The 24,687-nt window shown below is 41.6% G+C and overlaps 2 protein-coding genes across 14 annotated transcripts in view; one reads left to right on the top strand and one right to left on the bottom strand.

The window, feature by feature from the left end:
• The window catches only part of VPS54 (VPS54 subunit of GARP complex), a 72,051-nt gene extending 70,502 nt beyond the window's left edge, over positions 1-1,549 (top strand). For all 10 annotated transcript variants that reach the window (XM_039530626.1, XM_039530620.1, XM_039530624.1 and 7 more), the window contains one exon: positions 362-1,549. In XM_039530626.1, coding sequence (XP_039386560.1) covers positions 362-467 — 106 coding nt within the window. In that variant the 3' untranslated portion in view covers positions 468-1,549. The remainder of the gene's footprint in view (positions 1-361) is intronic.
• Positions 1,550-2,178: 629 nt separating this feature from the next.
• UGP2 (UDP-glucose pyrophosphorylase 2) overlaps positions 2,179-24,687 on the bottom strand; it is a 41,567-nt gene continuing 19,058 nt past the window's right edge. For all 4 annotated transcript variants that reach the window (XM_039530643.1, XM_039530644.1, XM_039530645.1 and 1 more), the window contains exons 4-10: positions 12,569-12,754; positions 8,524-8,657; positions 7,482-7,779; positions 5,640-5,837; positions 5,179-5,421; positions 4,003-4,107; positions 2,179-2,532 (exon numbers count right to left, since the gene is read on the bottom strand). In XM_039530643.1, the coding sequence (XP_039386577.1) occupies positions 2,425-2,532; positions 4,003-4,107; positions 5,179-5,421; positions 5,640-5,837; positions 7,482-7,779; positions 8,524-8,657; positions 12,569-12,754 (1,272 nt within the window). In that variant the 3' untranslated portion in view covers positions 2,179-2,424. The remainder of the gene's footprint in view (positions 2,533-4,002; positions 4,108-5,178; positions 5,422-5,639; positions 5,838-7,481; positions 7,780-8,523; positions 8,658-12,568; positions 12,755-24,687) is intronic.

Raw genomic sequence — 24,687 nt, 5'->3', positions numbered from 1 at the left:
TTAATATTGCACATTACCATAAGAGTCAGAATTTGTAGGCTGGGATTATCAAAGGGGCCTAAAGGGAGTTAATGTCCAATTTCCTTTGAGTTATCTGACCCTAGATCTATTTTAAACTGGGAAGGAAAGGAAAATGGAACCAGACAAAGATATTAGTAACTCTATTGGTAAGTAGTATAACATTACTCCTGTGACCTAGGCAAATATTAACCCCTTTTACCCAAGTTCACAATAGCATAATGGAGAGGCATTAGTTACCTCAACCTAGCTCAAGACTGCCGAGATGGGTTGTGTTTGAACTGATGTGCTCAAATCAGATCCTGTTTCAACATCAGAATAACAAAAGTCTGTTTCACTACAGATTGGTTACAGCAGATGTAGCTTTTTACACTGGAAACCTTCAAGCTTTGAGAGGCCTTAAAAATCTGGACCTAAACATGGCTGAGATCTGGGATCAGAAGAGGTGATAATCTACTGGAACGAGTCAGTACACCAAATGTCTTGCTTTCAAGAAGCTTGAGGCGAATATTTGAGTGGAGTCCATGAGAGGATGCTATTGATATTTGGGGAAACTAGATTCAGAGTGAGCTGCAGGGAGTGAGTGACTTTGTGTGTCCTTCAGCAAGAAACAAGTGATCAGATGTCTGTGCAATTTTTTTTTTCCATTCTCTCTGGAAACAGACTCAGGTTTCTTTGGACCAAATCCAAACAAACACATAGCTGTAACACAGCTGTAGTTGTCTAGAATGCTCTGTATATCTTTATATTAAAAAGATGCTTTGCATTTCCTCTAGTGCAATGAAATTCACATGGTGTCCCACCTTATTTAATGATGGTATAATATAAAATCTTGCAGTTGAACTCGGTAGAAAATGTTTTTCTCTATGAAACTGCTGTTTTGAAATTTATTTTTTTACAGATCTTTATAAGAAATAAATGGCTCAATTGCTTGCATGTAGGGAGCAGATGATGTTCCAGGGTATTTCTTTGTTAGGCTCTGAACTGCCACCAGAAGATACAACTTTAGTAAACAGTATGTTCACTTAAGCCATTATCTATTGGATAGATTTTAAAATGATAATCATTAGTGCTGATAGATGCTTCAAACTGATACCAAACCAATGATTTAGCTCTGCCCATAGTTGCAAGATTGGCCTCTCCCCATCCCCTCTCCCACAATTTTTAGACAAGTGTAATTGAGTGCATACATTAAGGAAAGAGGGGTGGGGTAAAAAGAGCAGAATTAAAAGTTTTAGGCTGCTGTCATCTGTGTTACACTACTGCCATGGGTGGGGGAGGTGATGGCTGAAACTAGTTTAGGTTGATTGAATGAAGACTCTTTAATACTACTACCTTTTAAGTCTGGAAGTTGCCAGTACTAAGTAAAAGTGCCTGTGTATATTGCCTCCACAACTTTTTACCCAAACATAGTCTGAGTGCCTAACCTTGTAATGATTACATATGATGGAGTGGTCTACAGTGTTTGTGTGCCTATCTATCTGTTAGCATAACAGATGTCATTGTCAATCAAAATAAAGCTATAAAATCACCCTTGTTTTTAAAGACCAACTTTTTTAATGATACATATCAGTCTTATACTAAACATATAAAATAAGTTTTACAGGTAAATACTACAGAATTGAAAGAATGAACATCAGGACACCATGATTGAACAACATTAACATAAGTACAGTCAACATGTGATTTTTCCATTTTACTGCAAAGAAGGGCAGATTAAGGATGCAACAGAAAACATACACTGAGATGCATTTTAAAAAAAATATTAGATTCTTTGGGTAAATTTAAAACAGTTTATGATCTTGTGCTCAAGCTGGAATAATGACAACCCTACTTTTCAGTGTTTGTTAGGAATACATTTGTGATATGACAGTATAGCTTAACTATTAACTTAGGTGGTGTGAAGTGACTAGGTTAAGTATGATTTGTGAACACAAACAGAATTACTAACATTCTATTTCACTTAGTAGCAGTAGTGGAACATTTAATCATCATACCTGTCATTTACACTTCATAAAAAAAATTACATGAAGGAGCTAACCATCTGTTGCTTCACAGCTTTTGAATTGTTTGTAACTGCAAAAATAAACTACTGACTATCAGAGGCAAACCTCTTAACTTCTTATAGAGAAGTTCTGTCCATCTTGTCTCAAGACCAACAGTATTGCACTTTAAGGTTATATTAGCTGAACTACAGAATCCTCTAAAAGACGAAAGCATTACTGCTGCACATCCTTTGCACTGTGTTCAGTTTAAAAGAGAAGCACAGAAAGCTATTTAAAATTAATACTGCAGGGTACAGTGAGTAGGTGACAAAGCATAGGCCTTGTGTGCCACTTATTTTAATGCCTACAAGTTCTTCCACCATATGGTTGTTTTAACAGGATCTACAAACTGAACATTAACTCAGTGGTCCAGGATCCTAAGATTGCCAGATACAATTTTGTTCTCTAATACTGCTCCAGGCGGGATGTCAATCCGGTCACCGTGATTTGCAATGATGATAACTGTTCCCTAGATTAAAAAAGAAAGACGTCCATTTAAAAACATACTATAAGCATCTGTAAGAAAGCAAGACTTCTCAGGTTAACTGTGCCCCAAAACAGCTAGCCGCCTTGCTTAAGCTGTGTTGTACTGGGCTGTCATACACATCTTATTTTCTCAGACAATAGAGTGGGAGAGTAAGCTTAGACAACATTTAAAAAGTGATTGATTGTACTAACAAATTTAACAGGAGATAGTAAAATCTTTTCACTAACTATGCAACTTGTTTGGTGAGTAGAATTTCACTCCCATTTAAGTCCTATTATGGGCAGAGCAATAAAGAATCCTGTGGCACCTTATAGACTAACAGACGTTCTGCAGCATGAGCTTTCATGGGTGAATACCCACTTCTTCACTTGCATCTGAAGAAGTGGGTATTCACCCATGAAAGCTCATGCTGCAGAACGTCTGTTAGTCTATAAGGTGCCACAGGATTCTTTATTGCTTTTACAGATCCAGACTAACACGGCTACCCCTCTAATACTTGACATTATGGGCAGAGTTATCCTTATTCAAAGGATCTGCTTCCTACATGTATTCTGAGTCATACCTGCCTACTTAAGGGTTGAGCAAATTTTCCACTTGTCACACCCCAGAGCCACTTCAGAAAGTGTGCTAAACTCACACCTTAGACAACTGGTAACTAAAGGCTATCCCAAGAGATGGCGAACATCTATGACTCCCACTGGCCTTTTTAAGTAGACCAAGTTGAGACAGCAGCTGCTGCCAGTAAGCTCCCTCCATCCTGAGCCCTGTCATGTGTCTCCCCCCAACACACACACTCTATGGGGATGGGGTAAACAGAGGGAAGGAGCAGGAGAGAGGGGGACACCCTGACATTAGCCCCTCCTCCTCCCCCCCACACCCTGCCCAGCAAGTAGGAGGCTCCTGGGAGCAGCTCCAAGGCAGAGGGCAGGAGCAGCACATGGCAGTGGGGGGAGGGACCTGAACTGCCAGCAGCTGATAGCCTGCTGGGCAGCTGCCACACAGGGAACTTAAGGGAGTGGGGAGTTGATAGGGAGGCTGCTGATCCGGCATGCAGTGGACAAAGCAGGCAGCTGCCAATGTAAGGGACGTAAGGGAGCATTGTGCAACTTTAAACAAGCATGTTCTTTAATTGATCAGCAACGTAACAAGGAAATGTTAACCGGGATGACTAAGTGAGGAGTTACTGTACTAGTTATTGTTTCAATCTGAGTTTTTTTCTAAATGCTACTTGTATTAGTATGAAGGTGTCAAGGTACATTAGCCTGTGCAGTCACTGGACCAGTTTCTAACTCAGAATATGAATGTTCTGACAGTCAAATTTTCCACGAGATACTTTACGCATGCACATCGTTCTGAGATAAAATGTAGATGGACTCAACTCTTCTAGTTTGTCAGAGTGGCATAGATAAAATTTTATCATTTTACCCAAGTCTGCCTCATTGGCATACATACCTTTAATGAAACATTCTTGCCAAATGTAACATCACCCGAAACCGTGAGATGATCCAGTTCAAGCATATCTGGTATACTTTCAAACCTACTCAGGTAATCTTGAACCTTTTCAAAAAAACAAGAACAGCAATAGTTTAGGGCAGTGTTTCCCAAGCTTGGGACGCAGCTTGTGCAGGGAAAGCCCCTGGCGGGCAGGGCCGGTTTGTGTACCTGCCACGTCCGCAGGTCTGGCCAGTCGCGGATCCCACTGGCCGCGGTTTACTGCTCCAGGCCAATGGGAGCTGCTGGAAGCGGCAGCCAGTACATCCCTTGGCCTGCACTGCTTCCAGCAGCTCCCATTGGCCTTGAGCAGCGAACCGCAGCCAGTGGGAGCCGTGATCGGCCAGACCTGCGGACGCAGCAGGTAGGTAAACCAGCCCAGACCACCAGGAGCTTTCCCTACAAGCGGTGTCCCAAGTCTGGGAAACACTGGTTTAGAGGATGCATTTGCTTATGTATTTTTTCCCCCAAACTAAGGGTTTAATGCTAGAAGAAAGTACTGAAACAAGTGACGAAAGGATGAGACTAAAGCTAAATGTAAAGTGTATAAATACAGGAGGATTAACAATCCTTCAAGAATTTATTTTGTGAATGAAGAGTTCCTATCCCTACTCTAGGTAACTAGCTCCAGAATCTGTCCCTGAATCTACATCAGAAAGAGCCGTAAGTCACCATGATAGCAGTGTGAGAGCTAGTTTCCACATAAAGTTATGGGAAACTAATTATAGGCAGTTTAAAGAAAACCTGAACTTTAGAATGGACAAAACACTAGCCTCACCTTTACTATCCCCAAGTAAAAAGGATAAGGAAGTGTGAGATAGCTACTATAATGCTGTGAATATTCAGATGTTTTTAAGAAGTTTGCCTACAAGAATAAAGCTATTTCATGACTCAAGGGAGCAGTCAATTTGCACAGTTGGAAGTAATTAAAGTAACTGTCCTTGTAACCTAGTCTCCTCTTACTGGTATAGACAGCAAAGAGTCCTGTGGCACCTTATAGACTAACAGACATATTGGAGCATGAGCTTTCGGGGGTGAATACCCACTTCGTCGGATGCATACTAGTATGTTAACATATGAAGGACATCAGTGTTTACAGTCTTTTCTTGAGAAAAATATGTAACTATTGGGGTTTACCTTGGTGAAAGAGCTTCCCAGTTTGACCAGAGGTACAGTTGGAAATTCACGTTTCTCACTCATAGTTAAGGATCCAGCATTAAGGCTATACAGGTTGGACATCACAAGCAAGAGATCTGATGTGGTCTTGACAGGCAGAAAACGACTACGAGGTACATTTATCCCCAAAGAATTCTCAAAACTTTTAACAGCAGCACCAACTGCCGTCTCCAGCTGAATAACATTTAAACCTCCATCCAAAGTCTGAAAAAGAAAGTTGTAGCATGAACATGACCAGACAAATACTTGTTCACCATCAGACCTTTGAATAGTCAAAAGCACTAACATTGTTTTAAAGGGGGACAGTTATGCAGAACATAAAGACATTCAGGAAACAAAGGTGAAGTTGGAGAAGTTAGCACAGCTGGACACCTCTGCACAGTCTCTGCTGTTTTCCCTCTGAAGTCCTGCCATGAGCTTACCTTTGGATTAACGATGATCTCCATATCAATAGCATTTTGCTCTTGCAGTCGTTTAATTGCAGGCAAAGAAATCCACAAGTTGTTTGTATTGAATATTTTGAATTTTGACACAGACTTGAATTCATCAACATGTGCTTTTGGAACCTGAGCTATTTCTACCAGTCTCAGTTTGTTATCATATTGCGTGAGTGTACCACCCTGCAAAGGCAGAACAGATCTAAGTAACAGCATGCTATACATATATATAAAATCTTTATACCAGCATGCAATATATATCTTCTTAAAACACACTGTGAAGTGAGGTGCAGTTGGAAGTGTTTTGCCTATCACATTCCAATACCAAATACTTAATCTTAGGGCTTGTCTACATTTACATTTTATAGTGCTCTAACTTGCTGGCTCCGGGGGGGTGAAAAGTCACCCCCGTGAGCGCAGCAAGTCTGAGCACTTTAAAGCACTAGTGTAGACAGGTTCCCAGCGCTTGGAGCTAATCCCCTCATGGAGGTGGATTACCAGGAGCGCTAGGAGAGCTCCCAGCGCTCACGGGCGACCACACTCACACTTCAAAGTGCTGCCGCAGGAGTGTTCCCGCGACAGCACTTTGAAGTTTCCAGTGTAGCCATGCCCTTATAGAAAACTTGTTTAACTTATGGTAGAAACTGACTGGAACACTTACATTGTTTATGCCAGTTATTGATATTGGAAAACATTAATAGAGTTTTTATGGAGCATTTAAATAGCTGTTATGCACAGTGGCTTTAGACAGTGGATACAATTTTCAAAAGCATTTAGATGACTTAAGATGCCTAAATCACCTAAGCACTTATGGAAAGTTTTAGTCAATTTAATTATCCATCATAAGCTAAAGGTGACTTTTAAACAATGGAGAATTCTATAAGGTTACATGTCAGGATCTAAATTAAATCTTTTCACAAAAGGAAATTCAAAAGTTATGGTTGAAATATAAGATAGTCAGCTGACTATGTACTGTAGGCTATGTGGTGCTTACTACAGTATCAGTTAATTTTCCCCATAAGGCTTCAAAGGATAAAAAGCCCTGATCTTACATTACATTTCCTTCCTTTTATGGGTTGAATCAGATCCTTTACAATAATATCAAATGAATGGGGCACTAGCAGTATTTTTCATGGTTACAGAACATGGGACAAGACCCTTATAGGTGGTGGTACAAATCACTATGTGGTAAAAATGCTTACCGCATGTACCAAACCTGTCATTGTTTTGGTTTAAATGTTGGCCAACAATTAGCCAGACACCCCGGTTTCACCACCTGAAACTGGTCAGGGCAGGATGCTGGGTCAAGACTGCCAGAAATGTAGGCTATAGAGCATTATATATTGTATTTTTAAAATACAGAAGTGGGTTAGGCAGTCCTGAACTAGCAAGAGAGGCTACTACTGTAGCATGGTGGTTCTCAGCTTCTTCCATATTAAGACACCTCTTTGATGTTGCTATATGGGAAGGGAAAGGTGTCATGATCCCCTGGTTAAAAACCCATGTGGCCTACACAATAGGCTGCCCTGTCTAGTAGTTGAAGCCCAAGAGATGTATATATATTTTAATACTTGCCTATGACTGACCAAAACAGCATGCTATACTGCACTCCATGCCACAAAACTGTAAATATGTCATAAAACCTGCTGACTTTACATCTCTTTTCAAGTTAGATCTACAGTTGACTGTTGGGTTGAGGTATAAGCCTTAAAGATATGTGAGGTGATATTTAACATCTGGTTGAAACTACTAATACAAAAGAAAACGAGACTAAAATTTTGCTAAGTCAGTGAGTGCATGAATTGACTTGAACAAATACATTTTTACCTTAACATCTGCCCTGGTTTTATTTGTGACCTCCATGACAAATTCACAGCATTTTCCATTTGGTGGATTCATAAGATGGTTAAGAATGTAAAGATCCACAGTTGCTCCCAAGTTATCTATATTGGACACAAAAATGTACTCTTTCCCCTCTCCTATAAGTGTGTCAAGCAGACCAGAGTTATAGAAACTGGAGTAGATATCACCGTGACCTGGGGGATACCACGCCTCAGTATTCTCTCCTGAATAAGATACGTCCTTGGCTATTGGCAGTAGAGACTCTTTATTAATTCTAGGATACCTGCAAAATGACAGTTATTAGATCTCATCCATGTTAAATACTGATACAGACCTTAGTGCAGTAATAATGCAGTCACATGGGATACTCCAGACTTGGTGTGGCTTTAAAATTATTACTTCTTAGGCCAGTTAATCAGATACACAGAGACCAGAGGAGATTGTGTGTGTTCATACTTGAATATCGGGGCAGAAACTGCAAGTTAATATTTAATTAAGTATGAACTTAAATGAATCATCTCTTTGGAGCCAGAGGTAATGCAAGTTTCTTCCTCCACAAGGGTTCAGAACATGTTATATGCAGTCACAGGAATCTAGGAATTCACTTTTTAAAAAGCAGGACCCTCCCGAATCTCCCATGACCAATACAGGGCAAACTTCGTTGGTGGTCAGCCTACAAGTCACTCTACACCTGCTTCCGACAGCCCCAACCCTGTGGTTTCACAGCCAAGACAGTTCAGAATTCAAAGCCCACGTTCCTGCGTTCCACTGCAAGTCTGATCTCGGAACACAGATTTCTTCCACCCATTTATTTTTAGTTATTAATTTTATCTAGCTATTCTTGGGCCTTCTCACTTTTTAAACTTCCAAAAAGGCCCTTTTAAAGAGGTAGAACATGAAAGTATGTCACTATTAATGCTCAATAATAGTTAAGCTGTCTAAAACTCTAACAAAAATATTTAATATGCACAACAAGGAAGAGCTTGCTTGTTTCTTACACCGCAAACAGAAGAAAAAAATCTGATACCTGCTTTGATTAAAAGTATATATTTTCAGACGACTGTGGCTGTACTTTTGCAAGATTTTCTTTGTGTCTTCATCAGTGTTAAAGGAGTTCATTAGAACAAGAGGAACATCTGTGTTGTAGGTTTTGTTTAGATGCTGAGGAGAAAAAAAGATCATATTCAGCAGGAGTTACTGGGTTTTATTTCTGCCACCTAAACAATGAGACTTTAGCTACTATTTGCAGACTGTGTCAAACAATGGTTATGAAAAAAATCTCTTAAAAAGATATCTAGACAAATGTAACAGTTAACTAAAAGACAATCTTCATAGCTACAAAAATATTTATGATGAAACAACAAGTTATTGAAGGTCTAAATTAAATGTGCACGCGCACACACAAATCATTCAGAGCTAACACAACAATTGAGTTCTTAACTCTTCAGTTCTAACTGGAGAGTGCATCAGATAGGCTAATTGCATACAAGATGTGCCACAAAATGGTTATGTTGAAGGGACTCTTAGCTTTCTTTGAATTTCAGACATACATACACCCAGAAAACCGTTTGTCCTTCTGCACGATATTTTATCCCAATAGGCAATTTGGAGCTTTTACAATCCACTCTGTATTTAGGATTCTTTATAAATGGATTGCAATCTCCTACCCACAACTGCTTTGAAGCTTTTTTTTTTTTTTTGGGCAGATTGATGACATGATCAACAGTACAGACCAGTTAGGATGTCATGGTATTGGTTATTCAGGAATTGGTTAAAAACAGTTGAAAAATGGTGCGAGTAGATGTATAATTCCCACATTGGTTAACCATGGGTTATAACAGGAGACTGAGCCCAATGAGGCCACTGGCTGGCACCTAAAGGGATATTAGGCACAACATCATAAAACCCAACTGGGGAGGAGCTGGGTCTTTATGAGGGAAAGAATGTAGGGCAATGGCAGGAGGAGAACCAAGAATGAGTGAGATAGGTGACAGTTTCTTTCTTGGGTTGAAGACTGAGACACCTGGGAGACTTGGAACTGGGACTAGAGGGTCCTAAACCAGGAGGAAGCCTGAGGCAGCGAAGCCCAAAAGCAGTATAGTAAAGCCTAAGGGGACTTTGGAGAGGAGCTCCAAGAAGGGATAAGCTCCTGAAGCAGGCCCCTGAGGAGGGGGGATTCCAGGCAGAAAGCTCTGGGAGGCAGCATTCTGAAATGAGAACAAGGAAGAACTTTCAGACATTAGGCTGAACCCCAGCATGAGGCCGTGAGGAAGGAGGGCATGGGACCTGAAAAGGAAGCCCAGGAAGCTGAGGATATCAGAGAAGGCTGCTAGAAGCAAGGAAAACCCTGGTACAGAGAGAAAAGGTGAAGGCTAGAGGAGATGTTGATTCGCGCTGTTGTGGACCCAAAAGAGGGTTCAATATGGAGCTGAGATCGAGAAGGAGAGGTCCTCAATAGGGCAGTAAAGTATTGGGAGTCAAGTGGGGGTAGAAGTACTTGAGCTGTGTTTTTTTTGAGTGGTCTATGCTGAAGATCCCACATGAGGACTCTGTCTTAGTAACTCCCAATCAGAGGGGCTGAAGAGACTGGAACGTTGGGTATGGTTTCATGTGGACTTGTTTCACCTAAGAGGGAGTGTGTAACTCAACCATGACCTGGACAGAGGGCTGAGTTGCAAGAAAAGGCAGCCCACCTCCAGACTGGCGTGACCATCGGCAGGGTGTACTAAACAGGAAGAGCTGCTACACCATGTCCAGCCATGAAGGGGCGCACATACAGAGAGTCCAACTTTCTATATATGGATAATAGGTAAGGTTAAGATTTTGGCACGGGATTTTTATTAAAATTCATGGGCAGGATGCAGGCAATAAACCATAAGTCATGGAAGCCAGAGCCTTGCATGGGGGGTCTGGCAGCCAGAGCCCTGCTACCCGGGGCTGAAGCTGAAGCCACAGATGTCTGTTAAAGTCATGGAATCCGTGACCAAATCATATCCTTAATAATTGTCTAACATAGACCGAGCACACAGTATAAAGTATTAAAAAAATTCAGTACCCAAAATGAACTGGTCCCTCCCTTAACTATATGAAGGGTGATAATGGGCATTATTCTACTGCAATAAGGAGTGAATCAAATCAGCTTCATTGGGACTGTTCTGGAAAGAAGAATATTTACTTCAGGTATGGTTTGAGGCATTCACTTGTGTAATTTTTAACTGCTGGTACGTTCAAAAAGGTGCGGGCACATTCTCAGTGTCCTTAACCCTACTCTGTGTGTTAGGATCTTTTAAAATAATCTTAAAAGTGATTAAAAGACAAGTTTTGTAATATGCTTCTTGCCATGAATCTCCAAGAACTTCTGTTAAGTGCAGCTTTCACGTCAGCAACGGAGCAGCTATTAAGAACTTAAGTTTCCAAACCTCTGTGTGTGAGAGAGAGAGAGGGGGACCAAAAAGTGGGCACATTAACCTCCACATCAACAAAGACCCTCAAAAGAGAACACCTGAAGCACCCTCTTGGATATCACACAATGCAAGAATTGGGCACGAGACTAAATCTTTGTATGAGATTGCAGCTCACCTTCCTAGCCCTTGGGGAAAGGACGACCAGACATACCAATATACGTACTCCAAACTAAAATACTTTGGTAAGCACCTAAAACTAGAATGAACTGCATGAGGAAACTAGGGCAAGCCAATATCCTACCCTTTCATGGCCATCGTACTTATCTACTGTAAGAATAAGTAGCATTGTAAATGTAAAGAGGTAAATCTATAACAGCCAAAATGCCCTCCCAAAACCTGCAGCTGCAAGTGTTCATTTGCTTTTTGGAGGAATAAATGCCAATCACTTCTAAAATCTGGAATTTACTCAGAAGAGAGTATACTTGGAGTGATGCTAAAAACATTTGGTGTGGCAAGAGGGAGGGTTGAACCTAAGAGAAAACAAAGCTTTTAAAGCTACTCTTGGGATTCAGATCTGGGGGGGGGGGGAGAATCAAAAGTGTACCTGGATTTTACTGCTTAAGGCCCTGCTAAATTCTGCAGTTTGATCCATGGTACTTTAGAAGTACTAGCACTGTCTGGGTTAGCATGCATGCTGATTTAACCTTGACCAGAATGGTGTGAACCAGTAGTTCTCAAACTTTAGCAACCCGAGGACCGCCATTTTGATTTAAAAATTTTTGGGAAGCCCCAACATGCCCGCTCAGCCCCAGGCCCCATCCCCAGCCTGCCCCATGCCCCACCCCCAGTCCACCCCTTCCCCCACTCACTCCATTGCTCACTCTCCCCTACCCTCACTCACTTTCACCAGGCTGGGGCAGGGGTTGGAGTGCAGGAGTGGGTCCAAGCTCTAGGAGGGAGTTTGGGTGCGGGCTCAGGGAGTTCCAGGAGTGGCGCAGAGCCAGGGCAGGCAGGGAGCCTTAGTTCCACTGCGCCGCCAGACTTTTAGTACCTAAAGTCTCCCGGTTTGCCTTGAGTAGCCTTTGGGAGATAGAGGGAGAGGGAGGAAGTGGGAGGAGTTGATCAGTGGGGTCCGCAGCCCCCAGTTTGAGAAATGCTGGTGTAATTCAATTCCATCCACATAGCATATGCAATACTTTATTTTTATCCTCTCTTTTCAGTGCAATTCCCCACATCCCAGTGAGTTGGGGGTCTTCCATTTCCCTGCCTAGCTTCTTTTGGGAAGTTTCCGTCATAGTCACTATCTAAGGACCATATGGGATTCCCTACCATCTCTGTTAATGCTGCTGCTTACTCAGCCATGGTGGGAGTGGCCGTGTGCATCACTACTAAGTGGTGCTCACAATCCAGTCCAGGTGCAGTAACTCTCAGCACTCCCAATCGCTAGTGGCACAGAGAGCAGAACAGAGATCGGATTCCAGTTTCCTACCCAGTAGGGCAGAGCAGTACCAGTCAGACAGCCAAGTTTCAATTTTTAATCGAATCAGATTAGTCAGTGGAAGTGTTTCTAAATTAGCAAGAACTTCAAGAGGAGTTTTAGCCTACGCTCTGATTCACAAAGCATGTTGTTTCAACAATGGCTTTCAGGGCAGATCAAAAGTTTCTTACCTCAATCTGCTGAACTGTCAGGTCCAAGAAGGTGTTTTCATTCCGCACGCCAATAAGACTTTTGGGGCCTTTACAGCCCATGCTAGTGCCCAAGCCACCATTTAGTTTCACTACAACCAGTTTGTTCAAGACTGAGGTGATGTTAACAGGCAATCCCCTGGCCCTTATCTTCTCATAGGGCTGAATCTGTAAGGAAGCAGCAATTTTAGAAGGTATTCAAGTAAATTTGTCAGAGGTGACTGAAATAAACTAACATCTTTTTGTAGCTCTTGTTACGCTTCCCCGCTGCTAAGAAGGGATTTCTAGAGGAACAGGAAAATATATCATGTACTAGAAAGGCTGAACTCTGAACTACAACTCCTTGCCAAAGTTCTCAACTTGTGTGTGTTAGGAAGTTACTCTCTCACACACACACACACACACTCACACACCTTCTCAAATTTAAGAAGTTAATCTTCAACAATACCCCAATTTATTTGTGAGGCATCACTAGAGTGGCCCGGCATATTACAGACATGTAGGAAGATACGGTTCCTACCCTAGACAGCTTAAAACACCACATACAACACAGTTTGTTAAATAACCTCTCCTCTTGGAAAATGTGTTTTATTTTTTAATAGACAAAAGTGTCAAGGAAAGTTTAAGCTTTATTCAAATGCAGATACTCATCACTTCCCTCTTCAAGCCCACAGGGCAAGGGGGCTGGGTAGGAACAGAGGTAAGGAGTAGATAGAGATCAGGACCGCAATCCCTCACTTACAGTGCTCCACCCAAGGGCAGCAAGAGAACCTTTGTGAAGCTTTTTTTTATATATATATAAAAAAGTCCAACCCACTCACCCCAATAGCAAGCCTGCCTACCAATCAAGTCGCACCTTAGGAAGTCTTTCTCTGTGCAAGAAAAAGGTTTGACTTTTTCTTCCTTTTCTTACTCTTGCTGCCGTCTCTTGATTTTCTATACTGAGGTCACCAAAGCAACAAGCAGAGCAGGCTAAGTTTTAAAAATTCTTTGCAAGAGAGTCTTTAATCAGGTTAATGTTGGTTCTCGGTACTAGGCCTGTTAATTTTTTTTCCACCTTGCAGCAAAAGTTCCAAAATGCTTCTGGAACTATGCTTCCTTCTATTTTCTGAGTATTCTCAGCCAATTCATTTCAAATTTTGCAGAAAAAAAGTTCTATCTTGTTTTCAGTAAGAAACTATCAATTTTAAAGGTGATATGACTTGTCTGGATTCTGGGGTGGGTTGGTATGTACACAAAATTAGGCCTTATTAAAAAAAAAACAGTTGTAACTTCATTAGAGAATGCCTACATACATACATACACACACACACACACACACACACACAAATGGAAAGGTATTGTTAAAATGACACAGATGTTTTAACAGTTCTGGATTGATCTAATTCAGTGTTTCCCAAACTTGGGACACCGCTTGTGTAGGGAAATCCCCTGGCGGGCCGGGGCCAGTACATCCCTCGGCCCACACCACTTCTAGCAGCCCCCATTGGCCTGGAGCAGCGAACCGCGGCCAGTGGGAGCCGCGATCGGCCGGACCTGCGGACGCGGCAGGTACACAAACCGGCCCGGCCCGCCAGGGGCTTTCCCTACACAAGCAACATCCCAAGTTTGGGAAATACTGATCTAATAGAATACAGCTATAGAATGTTTTTCCTACATTTTTTCTTTTGAAGGAAGCTTTTTAGATGATTAAAACATTACACAGATTATTTATGGCATTTGAAAAAAAAATCTGAATGCTTCTAAAACTTCCAGCACAATGACACAGAAATTACTTCAATTCTGGTTGGAATATAGCAGAAATGCATCTGATTTATAACAAGACGTGGACTAAATAAATTTGAGGACTTCACGTTCACTTTGGGTATGCTAGAGGAAGAGGGGGGAAAATGGAAAACCACATTACACGAGAACAAAAAGTTCGTGTTCTGGTTGAGTGCAAAGGAAACAAAAACTGTATTGCACAATTGATATTCCTGACCAATACAATGCAATGGTAGATTAGAAGGAAACTTTTACATTAGAGGAGTTCTGCCATGTACAACTAGGAAGGAGCTTGCTTTCCATTAAATGAACTTATCTTTTCTTAGTTGTCAAGTTAGTCATTGTGCCACAGCTACCTCGTTATTCAAATAGTAGAAGTTTGCCTAACAGAAGTGTCATAGTGCAATCTATTGTAGTTACTCCATTACCCAGGCCAAAACTATTTATTCAACAGAAGTAATTCATTAACCACCTTTAAGGCAACATGTCAGTTTCCCTTCCTTCAAAAAATTTGAATAATGAAGTTTTGATTTGTGTTTAATATGAATGATATTTCAGTGGAGGAAACTGATAGTTTTAATAGACTTTTACATAAAAGGGCATTTTAAATTGTGCTACAAGATTAGGAAGTTTACAAATGAGAGTGGACAGTGTCCTATATCCTAACACTAGGACAGGTTACAGAACAACCTTAGCTACTGAATGGCTAGGTTTTGGAGAGTAAATAGCATATCTCAAATTTAAATTAAATTATGAAGGTTACCAAATGCAAACAGAGGAAATCTTTGTAACTCTAAGGGCTAGCGATTTACTTCTATAAATAAGAAAACTTAGATTTTCCTGCACAGTAGCATCAGTTGTAGAGTTTCCTACTTGTCCTTGGTGTGTGGATTTTCCAATGACTTGATGGGGCAGTGCTCCCCAACACCCTTTGCTGCATGAAGGGAAGATCCAGGGAACAAGCCAAACCACTTAAGAATATTTTTATAAAAATTTTGTTTAAGTTCCTCCTTACTTATCTAACAAAATGAGAGTCCAGAGTTTATTACTTGTATAGCACCATATATGTATATGCTGTATTTACCCTACAAGTAATTATAGGCCTGTGAGTCTGACATTAATCCCAGGCCAAGATAACGGAGTGGCTGATATGGTACTCAATTAGTTAAGAATTAAAGGAGGGTAATATAATTAATGCCAATCAACATGGATTTATGGAAAATAGATCCTGTCAATCTTTTTTATGAGGTAGAAAGTTTGTTTGATAAAGGAATCGTGTTGATGTAATAGACTTAGATTTATGTAAGCCATTTGACATGGACGCACATGACATTTTGATTAAAACAGTGGAACAATATAAAATTAACATAGCCAGTTTTTAATCCATTTAATATGTGCTGATAGGTCTAAAAATGTAATTGTAAACAGGGTAATCACCACAAAGCGGGTAAGTTTCTAGTGGGCTCCTACAGGTATTAGTTCTTGGCCCTGTGCTATTTCACATTTTTATTAGTGACCTGGAAGAAAACATAAAGTCATCACTGATAAAGTTTGCAGATAGCACACAAATTAAGGGAGCGGTAAATAACAAAACGGACAGGCCACCGACATAGAGGGATCTGGATCACTTGGAAAACTGGGCACAACCAAACAATATGCACTTTAATATGGCTAAATGTAAATGTATACATTTAGGAACAAAATACAGGCCATACTTACAGGATAGGGGATTCTATCCTGGGACGCAGTGACTGCAAAAGATTTGGGGGTCGTGGTGGGTAACAGCTGAAGATGAGCTCCCAGTGCAATGCTGCAGCCAAAAGGGCAAATGCAACCCTTGGATATATAAACATGGGAATCTCAATTAGGAGTAGAGAGGTTATTTTACCTCTGTATTTGGCATGGGTGCAGCCATTGCTGGAATACTGTGCCCAGTTCTGGTGTCCACAGTTCAAGAAGGATAACTGGAGAGTGTCCAGAGAAGAGCCATGAGAATGATCAAAGGATTAGAAAACATGCCTTATAGTGATAGATTGAGCTCCTTCAGTCTGTTCATCTTAACAAAGAGAAGGTTAAGGGGTGACATGATTATGTAAATATATACATTGGGAACAAATATTTAATAATGGGCTCTTAAATCTAATAGAAAAATGTATAACATATCCAATGGCTGACAGCTAAATTCAGATGACCGGAAATAAGGCCTACATTTTTAAGGTAGGGTAATTAACTGCAACAAGTTACCAAGGGTTACGGTAGAGTCTCCATCACTGACAATTTTTAAATCCAGATTGGATGTTTCTTCTAAAAGATATGCTCTAGGAATTATTCTGGGGAAGTTCTATGGCCTGTACTTTACAGGAGGTCAGACTAGATCATCATAGTGGTACCTTCTGGCTTTGGAATCTAAAAAGTCAAGATGGAAAAGCTCTCCCAAAGATCTTAGTGTAAGTTGTCTCTTTCTGTTCTTGAGAGAACATATGGAGTGGTGAAGGGGATGAGGAATCAGTAAAGTAATACATACACACACATCCTCAGTGACTCTGCAGTGTGAAATTAGGAAATCAAATACCAGCTCTCAAAGTTTCAACCTGGAGATGCTAAGGCTCAGCTACTACTACTCTATTATATCAGTAATAAATCTGGAGTAACTCCATTATCACAGAGTCACATCAAATTAACATTGCTGCTCCAGATTTCCACCTCCCTCCCTCCATATAAATGAGAGCTGAATCTGGCCAAATACCTTACTTGTTAATTAGCTTGTTTAAAGCAGTTATCCAGGAAAACAAATCTTAAAACCCTCACCCCCTCATTTAACACCTTTTAAAGAAAGAAAGATTAAGATGAATTCAGTTAACTTTCCATTATAAATTAACTAAAGATGTTACCAAAACAAAGTTTAAATTTGACTAATTTGCTAGTCAGAGAGAACAATGATTGCAACAAACATCACAATAAGACTAACTATCCCATGCCTTCTTATACCAGCAAGTAATAGGGCCCAAAGAAGATTCTCTACCTAGCAATACCGAGAGATCATACATCTATTTTAGTTATTTAAAAAATACGTCTTCAGAAGCTAGTCACATTCTACATGCTAGAGAAAACGGAATTGTTCCTCAGAGGAACCAGCAGCATACAATTCTAAAATCTGCTCTCTGTTACTCCACAAAGATGGCTGTTTATTTTTGATATTGCAAAGATAAGCCCAATGAATCTTCATCAAGATTCCTCTTAAGAAATTTAGCATTTAATGCCTCTATTATGTAGCAGAGCTTCTTAAATGGTATTTAAGTGATGTAAAGATTAAAATATTTATACCCCCAAATCTTATGTGAAGTGATAAGCTTCAGATTCTAAGTACACTGCTGTAAACACAATAATCAAATTGATTGTTTCAGTTGTCTTTACCAGGAGATTGCAAATAAAACCACAAGCTGACAAGTTTGAGTGTTCAATTAAAACAAGCCTTTACATCTATGCCAGAGTGTACATCCTGATTTGTATTACTACAATCCGAGATTTCAGGCACTTAAATTAATGACCTCTGTAAACTACAGTAAAATCCTGAGAAGCAGCAAAGAATCCTGTGGCACCTTATAGACTAACAGATGTTTTGCAGCATGAGCTCTCGTGGGTGAATACCCACTTCTTCTTGCATCCGAAGAAGTGGGTATTCACCCACGAAAGCTCATGCTGCAAAACATCTGTTAGTCTATAAGGTGCCACAGGATTCTTTGCTGCTTCTACAGAACCAGACTAACACGGCTACCCCTCTGATAGTAAAATCCTGAGACTATCCATTTAACCAGAAGAACAAACCTATCTCTGTATTATCAGTCCTATAACAGGTTTAAACAAATCTAATAGTGTCTAGAAAAGATTTATGGCAAGTTTGGGTTTTTTTTTTTTAAACTATACCAAAGACAGTGATTTATGTATCCACTGAACCTAAGAAGTACATACTAAGTACTCTGGAAGGTCTAGTAGCATCCTGGATTTTTGTGCATAATTGTGTGATTAGTAATAGAAGAAACATCTGTTCCTTCATCAAGTCAGTAGGTGGAAAAGGGAGTAAACATGCAACGAAAGTGATAGGTAAGCTTTCTAAAAAGAATGTGTGTGCATATCCCCAATGGTTTTAAGAATACTATCATGTAATCCAAGATTCAATTTCCATAGCATCAAATAAAATCCGACACATTAGCCCCGATGCTTCCCTCCCTTTAAGCATGGCAAAGGGAGTGGATGCAGGCTCAAAACAGCACTAATTCCCCTCTAGGGCTTCTACTCTTACTTCTCACTTCCCTCCGGATAAATGGAAGAGGAGGAGGATGGGAAAATACAAACAACATTCAGCCAATTGCAGCTTGGCTTCTAAGAGTGGCATGTGCCACAGAGGGGGAGACTGGAGACTTTACATAAGTGGGGTCTTCAGAAAGCAGCCCTCCTCACCCAGCAAGATTTTGGAGAATTCTGAGAAATTCAAGTTCCTAAACGACTTCTCCCATAGGTGTGGGGCAAACTCATTTTAAACACACACAATCCTAGACTGTCACCGTGTGATACAGAGGTTACAGCAAAGATTCAAATGTTGGTAATCTGGAATTTATCCTGAGTTCCAATCCAGCTCAGCTATAAGCACCAACATAGAGTGCTGGGGGAATCCAAAGCAAGTAAAAGGTCACTAGAACGTGCCTCAGCCAGCCTAGTATAATAGCATCAATATCAAGTCTCCATGAAAGAGACAGCTCGAACAACTGTAAAAATAAAAAGGGCCTTTTCATATTGCCCGTACAAGTACTTTATGTAACAGTACAGTTCTTCATTAACAGGAATCAGAGCTGAAAGTAAGCCGGTATGGTCCAGTACAGTGTACCAGCAAGAGCTGGTTCGCCATGCCGGACTGGACCGGCTTCCCGGGCGGTGATTTAAAAGGCCCGGGGCTCCTGCCACTGTGGGGAGCCCTGGGCCCTTTCAATCACCGCCGGAGCTCCAGCAGCCGGGCTCGGGTGGGGATTTAAAGGGCCCGGAGCTCCAGCTGCTGCGGGAAGCCCTGGGCCCTTTAAAGCACCGCCGTTGGAGCTCCGGCAGTGGGGCTCAGGCAGCGCTTTAAAGGGCCCGGGGCTCCCCACAGTGGCAGTGGCCCTGGGCCCTTTAAATCCCCACCCGAGCCCAGCAGCCAGACTCGGGCGGGGATTTAAAAGGCCCGAGGCTACTGCCACTGTGGGGCGCCCCGGGCCCTTTAAATCACCGCCAGAGCTCCTGCAGCGGGGCTCGGGCAGTGCTTTAAAGGGCCCGGAGCTCCAGGGCCATTAAATGCCTCTTCCGGTTGAGGTCACGCCCCCACTCAGGACTCTGGCGTACTGGTAAGTCCTTTCAGTTACTTTCACCCCTGACAGGAATGTAACTGGCAATACCTAGGGTTATTCAACTAAATTTACGACAGTAGAGTCTTTCAAATTCTGTAGAGTTTTTTTTTTTTTTATAGCCTAGGAAGAGCAGCTCATTTATTCCAGGAAGAGAGGTGCAGAGAATTAAGAGACTGATAATAGAAGTCCAAGTTCTTTTAAAAAAAATAATTTAAAAAAAGAGCTACAGCCAGCTCACTGTAACGTATGTGGTAAAAGACAGCATTTTAAGCCAGCACCAATCAAAGCTAAACTCAGCGACTCAGGGAATGAATGATGGGGAAAGAACAGTTATACATAGTCGTGTTGCATTATTTTATGTTTATATTTAAATAGACATACACACACTCTTTATGTGGAGCAGTGTAAGGCATTCTTGGTGGCAATGCTATCTGAGTCAAGCAGCAGGAGAATTTTTGTAGATTTTGAGAGCCATAGAATTTTACCCAGTAACTCCTGCATCAAGCCCATGGCTTTGGGTCAAGTTAGAGGAGAGAGTTTGAATGCCAAACATGGTTACTCGGTTACTGCAGTTACATTTCAAAGGAAAAGAGAACTTGGATGCTTTAGAACAGGGGTGGGCAATAATTTTCGCAGGGGAGCCACTCCATGAATTTTGGTAAGTCGTCACAGGCAGCACATTTCTACTATATTAATGGAGGTGCGGGGTCTGGGACGGAGTTTGGATGCCAGAGGAAGCACCGGGCTGATACAGAGTGTTGGGGTGCAGGAGAGGGTGAGGGGTGTGGGCTCTGGGAGGGAGTTTGGTGCAGGAGGGGGCTCCGGGCCGGGGCAGGGGATTGGGGGCAGGGTCTCGGAATGAGTTGGGGTGTAGGAGGAGGTTCTGACCTGGCGCAGGGGGTTGGGGTGCAAGATGCAGGCTCTGGCTGGAAGGCACTTACCACAAGTGGCTCCCGGCCAATGGCACGCAGCAGGGCTCAGACAGGCTGCCTGCATTCCGTGGCCCCACGCCACTCCCGGAAGCAGCTGCGGCCGGCTGCTGCTGGTAAGTCTCTGCGTGCCCCTTGAGGGGAGGGGCACAGTGGGTCTCCATGCACTGCCTGCACCCACAAACACTGCCTCCGTGGGCCATATTTTGCCCACCTCTGCTTTAGAATGAGCTTCAAAGAAAACTGCCATCTAGCCATCCTGGTCAAATGAAAGAATCACAACAAATGATCCATTTGTTGGGAGGAAAAGGACATAAACAAGTCCATGAACTCTAAAATATTAGAAACTGTAATAATGCACAGTTTTCACAAGTCAAGCAACCAAGCTTTCATAAACATTTGACCACAGGCATTATCATACTGTATCAGACCAGTGGTTCATCTACTCCAGTGTCCTTTCTATAACAGTGACCAGTATTAGATGCTTCACAGCAGGTTTGAAACAAAATGCATATAAGCCTGGCGTAAGACAAGTTTCACAAAACAAACCAGCACAATTAAAAATCCCCTACATCTTTTCCCCCCTTGCACACTTTCAAGTATAACTGGTTATTCAAGAAACCAGACTCTTCTCCCCAGCACACTCCTCACAGCTATGGGGACAAATTACCAGCCAAAAGCAGTAAGGACACAGGTGGTGTGGGGGGAATGAACAGAAACGCCTTGCTCCCCTTCCCCAGAACATATTCCACACGGAGTGGCAAAGTCCAGAGACTGCCATCCCTTTGAAAGCCATGGGAATCACCCAGCATATAACAATGACGAGCATATTAGCGTTATCCCTTACAAAAGATCTCCACCTCCTCCGGAGGAAAAGGTTCAAAGCCAGCTGAAGACAGGGCCTCAGTACAGTCTGTGGTATTAGCCCAGTCCCTGCCCTTACCTCACAAAAGATAGCCAAGCATGTGCTTGAGTGACACCCGAGAGTGCTCGGCACTCCCTCTGCAGTCTTTTTAATGCTATCCCCCCCCTGCATGGAAGAATGCTATCCCTTCCCTTGCCAGAGGGTGATTATTTGGAAACTGCACAATTTGAAACTAACAGAAGTTCCAATCACTTTTGCAGAAAGGATGAGTTGGCTACAGCTATCAAAGCTCAGCACCAGAACACCCCACATTTGGGAGCAAACCACAAGGGTTGGCCAGAAAGTAGTTGCATGGCATGGAGAAGGTCTCTTCTGTTGAGCAGATAATGGCCAAAGCTAGAGAAACCCCACCAATATGTTTGGACTTTATAAAGAGTGCATGTGCAGGGAAAGCCTTTAGCAATGTTATCCGGGAGCTAGGTGGCATAAATAAGATCTTTGCAAGGGTCTTTTTATGAGCAGGTTTTCAAAACATTAACATGCCAAACCGTGGACAGAACGAGATCTTTATCCCTGATGGCAGTTCCTCTGTGCTATTTCAAACGCACATCCGTTCAGGAATACCATCTGTTCATAGCAAATTTATTCTGCCCATAGTTCATCTATTCTGCTATATTTTCAAGAGGAAGCACACAGAATAAATGGAAGAGGCAGGACTCAGGATACGGTAACTTCACTGCACGCAGGATGTATCTGAATAAACTACAAATGGGAGGGAAGGTTGCAAGTATGGATTTGTCAAAAAAACATGAGTGACTTATACAGCATAAGAGGGCATTTATATAGGAAAGTGGAAAGACTGATGAGAGGGCAGCTATCTGACTCTGAATGTGTGTTTAGGAAACAGCAAGCCAGCATCTGCTTTCTGCAATTTCTATCTAAATACTTGTCAAAAATGCTGCATCCTTTAGATCATTTCACTCAGCTCTTATACGCAGCACTGTCCTATTACCCACCCATGAGCATGCTAAATGCTTCACTGAAATGCATAGGAAATCAATTCCTGCTCTAAGGAGCTTACATTATAAACATTGGATATGACAGACAAGTGAAGACAGACACATATTGAGAAACAGAAGGGACAAGGAAGGACATGATTTACAGAAATAAGATTAGTGTTACTCATTTTAGACATATATACTTCTTGGCAATGCAGGAGTTGTGTGTGGAGGGTTAAGCTACATTTTTTTTTTGGAGGCAATGCTGATGTACATTTTTTAGGAGCGATGTGAATGAGGTGAAGCTTGGAGTTTGACTGATAGATTTTACAAGTTTGTTCCAAGTGTAAAGGGCAATGTGGATGAAGGCATAGAGATATCTGTGGGAGACAAAGGGAGCACTGAGACTGCATCACAGGCAGAGTGGAGAGGAACACAGCATCCATGTTGGTCAATGTGTACACAAGACATTGAGAGCATTTTTTAAAAAATAGGGTTAATAATGTGTTAATGATTCAACTCTATAGGACTGCTTGAGTAATAGCACAAGATGGATACAATCGACTATCTTGTCCTCAACCCTGGGAAACAAACTACTTGCTAGTGGGTAGGAGTTGTTGATATTGGTTCTTTTCCTTCGTAACTTAATTTACGGAGATGAATCCAAGTAGCAGGCAAGTTGAAGTATCTTTTTGATATTCAGTCATGCCCTTATCAAAATCCATGCATCACAAGCTCCTCCCATGCCTGAATCATGCAGGCTGCTCCCCTCACACCCCAGGTGACCTCACCATATCAACATACCACCTGAGGACTCCCTTACCGCAATTCCCTCCCAGCAGGCCTTTTCAATCACTTGCAATTTATGCAGAATGAAGTGCCAGGCTTACTCAAGTAGGATTAAGTTGCATCCCTCTCTCCATCCCTCCCTCCCGTGTTCCTTACTTTGGCTTTCTAAAAAGAGCCAGACTAACATTACGTTGATCCTCTTCTTCCTTAAGGCTCCAAATAGGAATAGGTCCTAGCTCTAAAACTGGAGCCTTCTGACAGAAGTTTAGGGGGAACATTTTTTTTATTCATTTCATCTAAAATTGGGGACCTTTATTGTCAAGGCCCCTAGGGTGTTAATTTTTCCCCGAACTGGTATTTGTTTCATCCCTGACCTCCATATTTTTCAAGCCTCCTCATCCCTGGGAGATTATAAAACTATCATCATCCTGTTTGATTTATAAACAAGTTTAATGATTGCTATAGTATATTTTTATAATGTACTGTTATGGAATGTTCCAGACATGTTGGCAGAGGGAACCAAAACTCCTGGGCAACAAATGACTTGCCCTGGCTAGACAGCACATGGAAGCTGAATTAGAAATTCTCCTCCTGTTGAGCTCAGATAGGCCATTAAGCAGAAGCTCTCATTGAAACGTCGTTTTTACAGAGCTGGTGAGCTTTGTAAGCTTCCTTACTGTCATGGCTCTACTCCTTCTGGAAATTTCAAAACACATCCAAGTAGCAGGAGAAATTAAACCACCACAAAGGCATATGACATTTGAATTGTTTACAGGCTTTTAAGTCATTTAAAAACTCATGCACTCAAGTTTTCCAGCTCTGCACATCTTGAAGTCCATCAAATATGGGTCAAGATTATAAATGCCAGAGTTCTCATAGGTTTAAAAAAAGACCACATACCAAATTGATTCAACAATAATCAAAGGCACCAGTTCTCATGAGGGATACTATAATAATCCATATTTGGAGTTTTGAGGTCAAAAGTGTTTGAGATACAATATTCCGAAGTCAAAAGTCAGGAATTTTCAAGAAACTGACGTTTGAAAAAAATCAGAAACTGTCATAACTAATGCTTTGTCAGATTTCCAACAAACTTCCCAAAAAGACAGCCTCTGGCATAATATCCTCTACATTAGCAGCTTTGGCAAAATCTGGGGGATGGAGTTTGTGTGTTAAAATACAAGTTGGACACAACAGAAAGTTAGTCACAACTTTAATTATGGCAAGACTGGAAGAAAGGAGATCAATGAAAAAGTTGAGAGCATAACAGTGCTAAAGACACACATACAGATTTCTCCACAAGTAAACCTTACTAATGAAGAACTCAGTGTTCAAGTCTGTATCCTGAGGCCTTTGTAAAATTATATCTTCATCCCTGCTT

The sequence above is a fragment of the Mauremys reevesii genome, linkage group 3 (assembly GCF_016161935.1).
Source record: "Mauremys reevesii isolate NIE-2019 linkage group 3, ASM1616193v1, whole genome shotgun sequence".
Taxonomy (NCBI): Eukaryota; Metazoa; Chordata; order Testudines; family Geoemydidae; genus Mauremys; species Mauremys reevesii.
The sequence above is the reverse complement of the archived record's forward strand: the minus strand, read 5'-3'. Positions and strand labels throughout refer to the sequence as shown.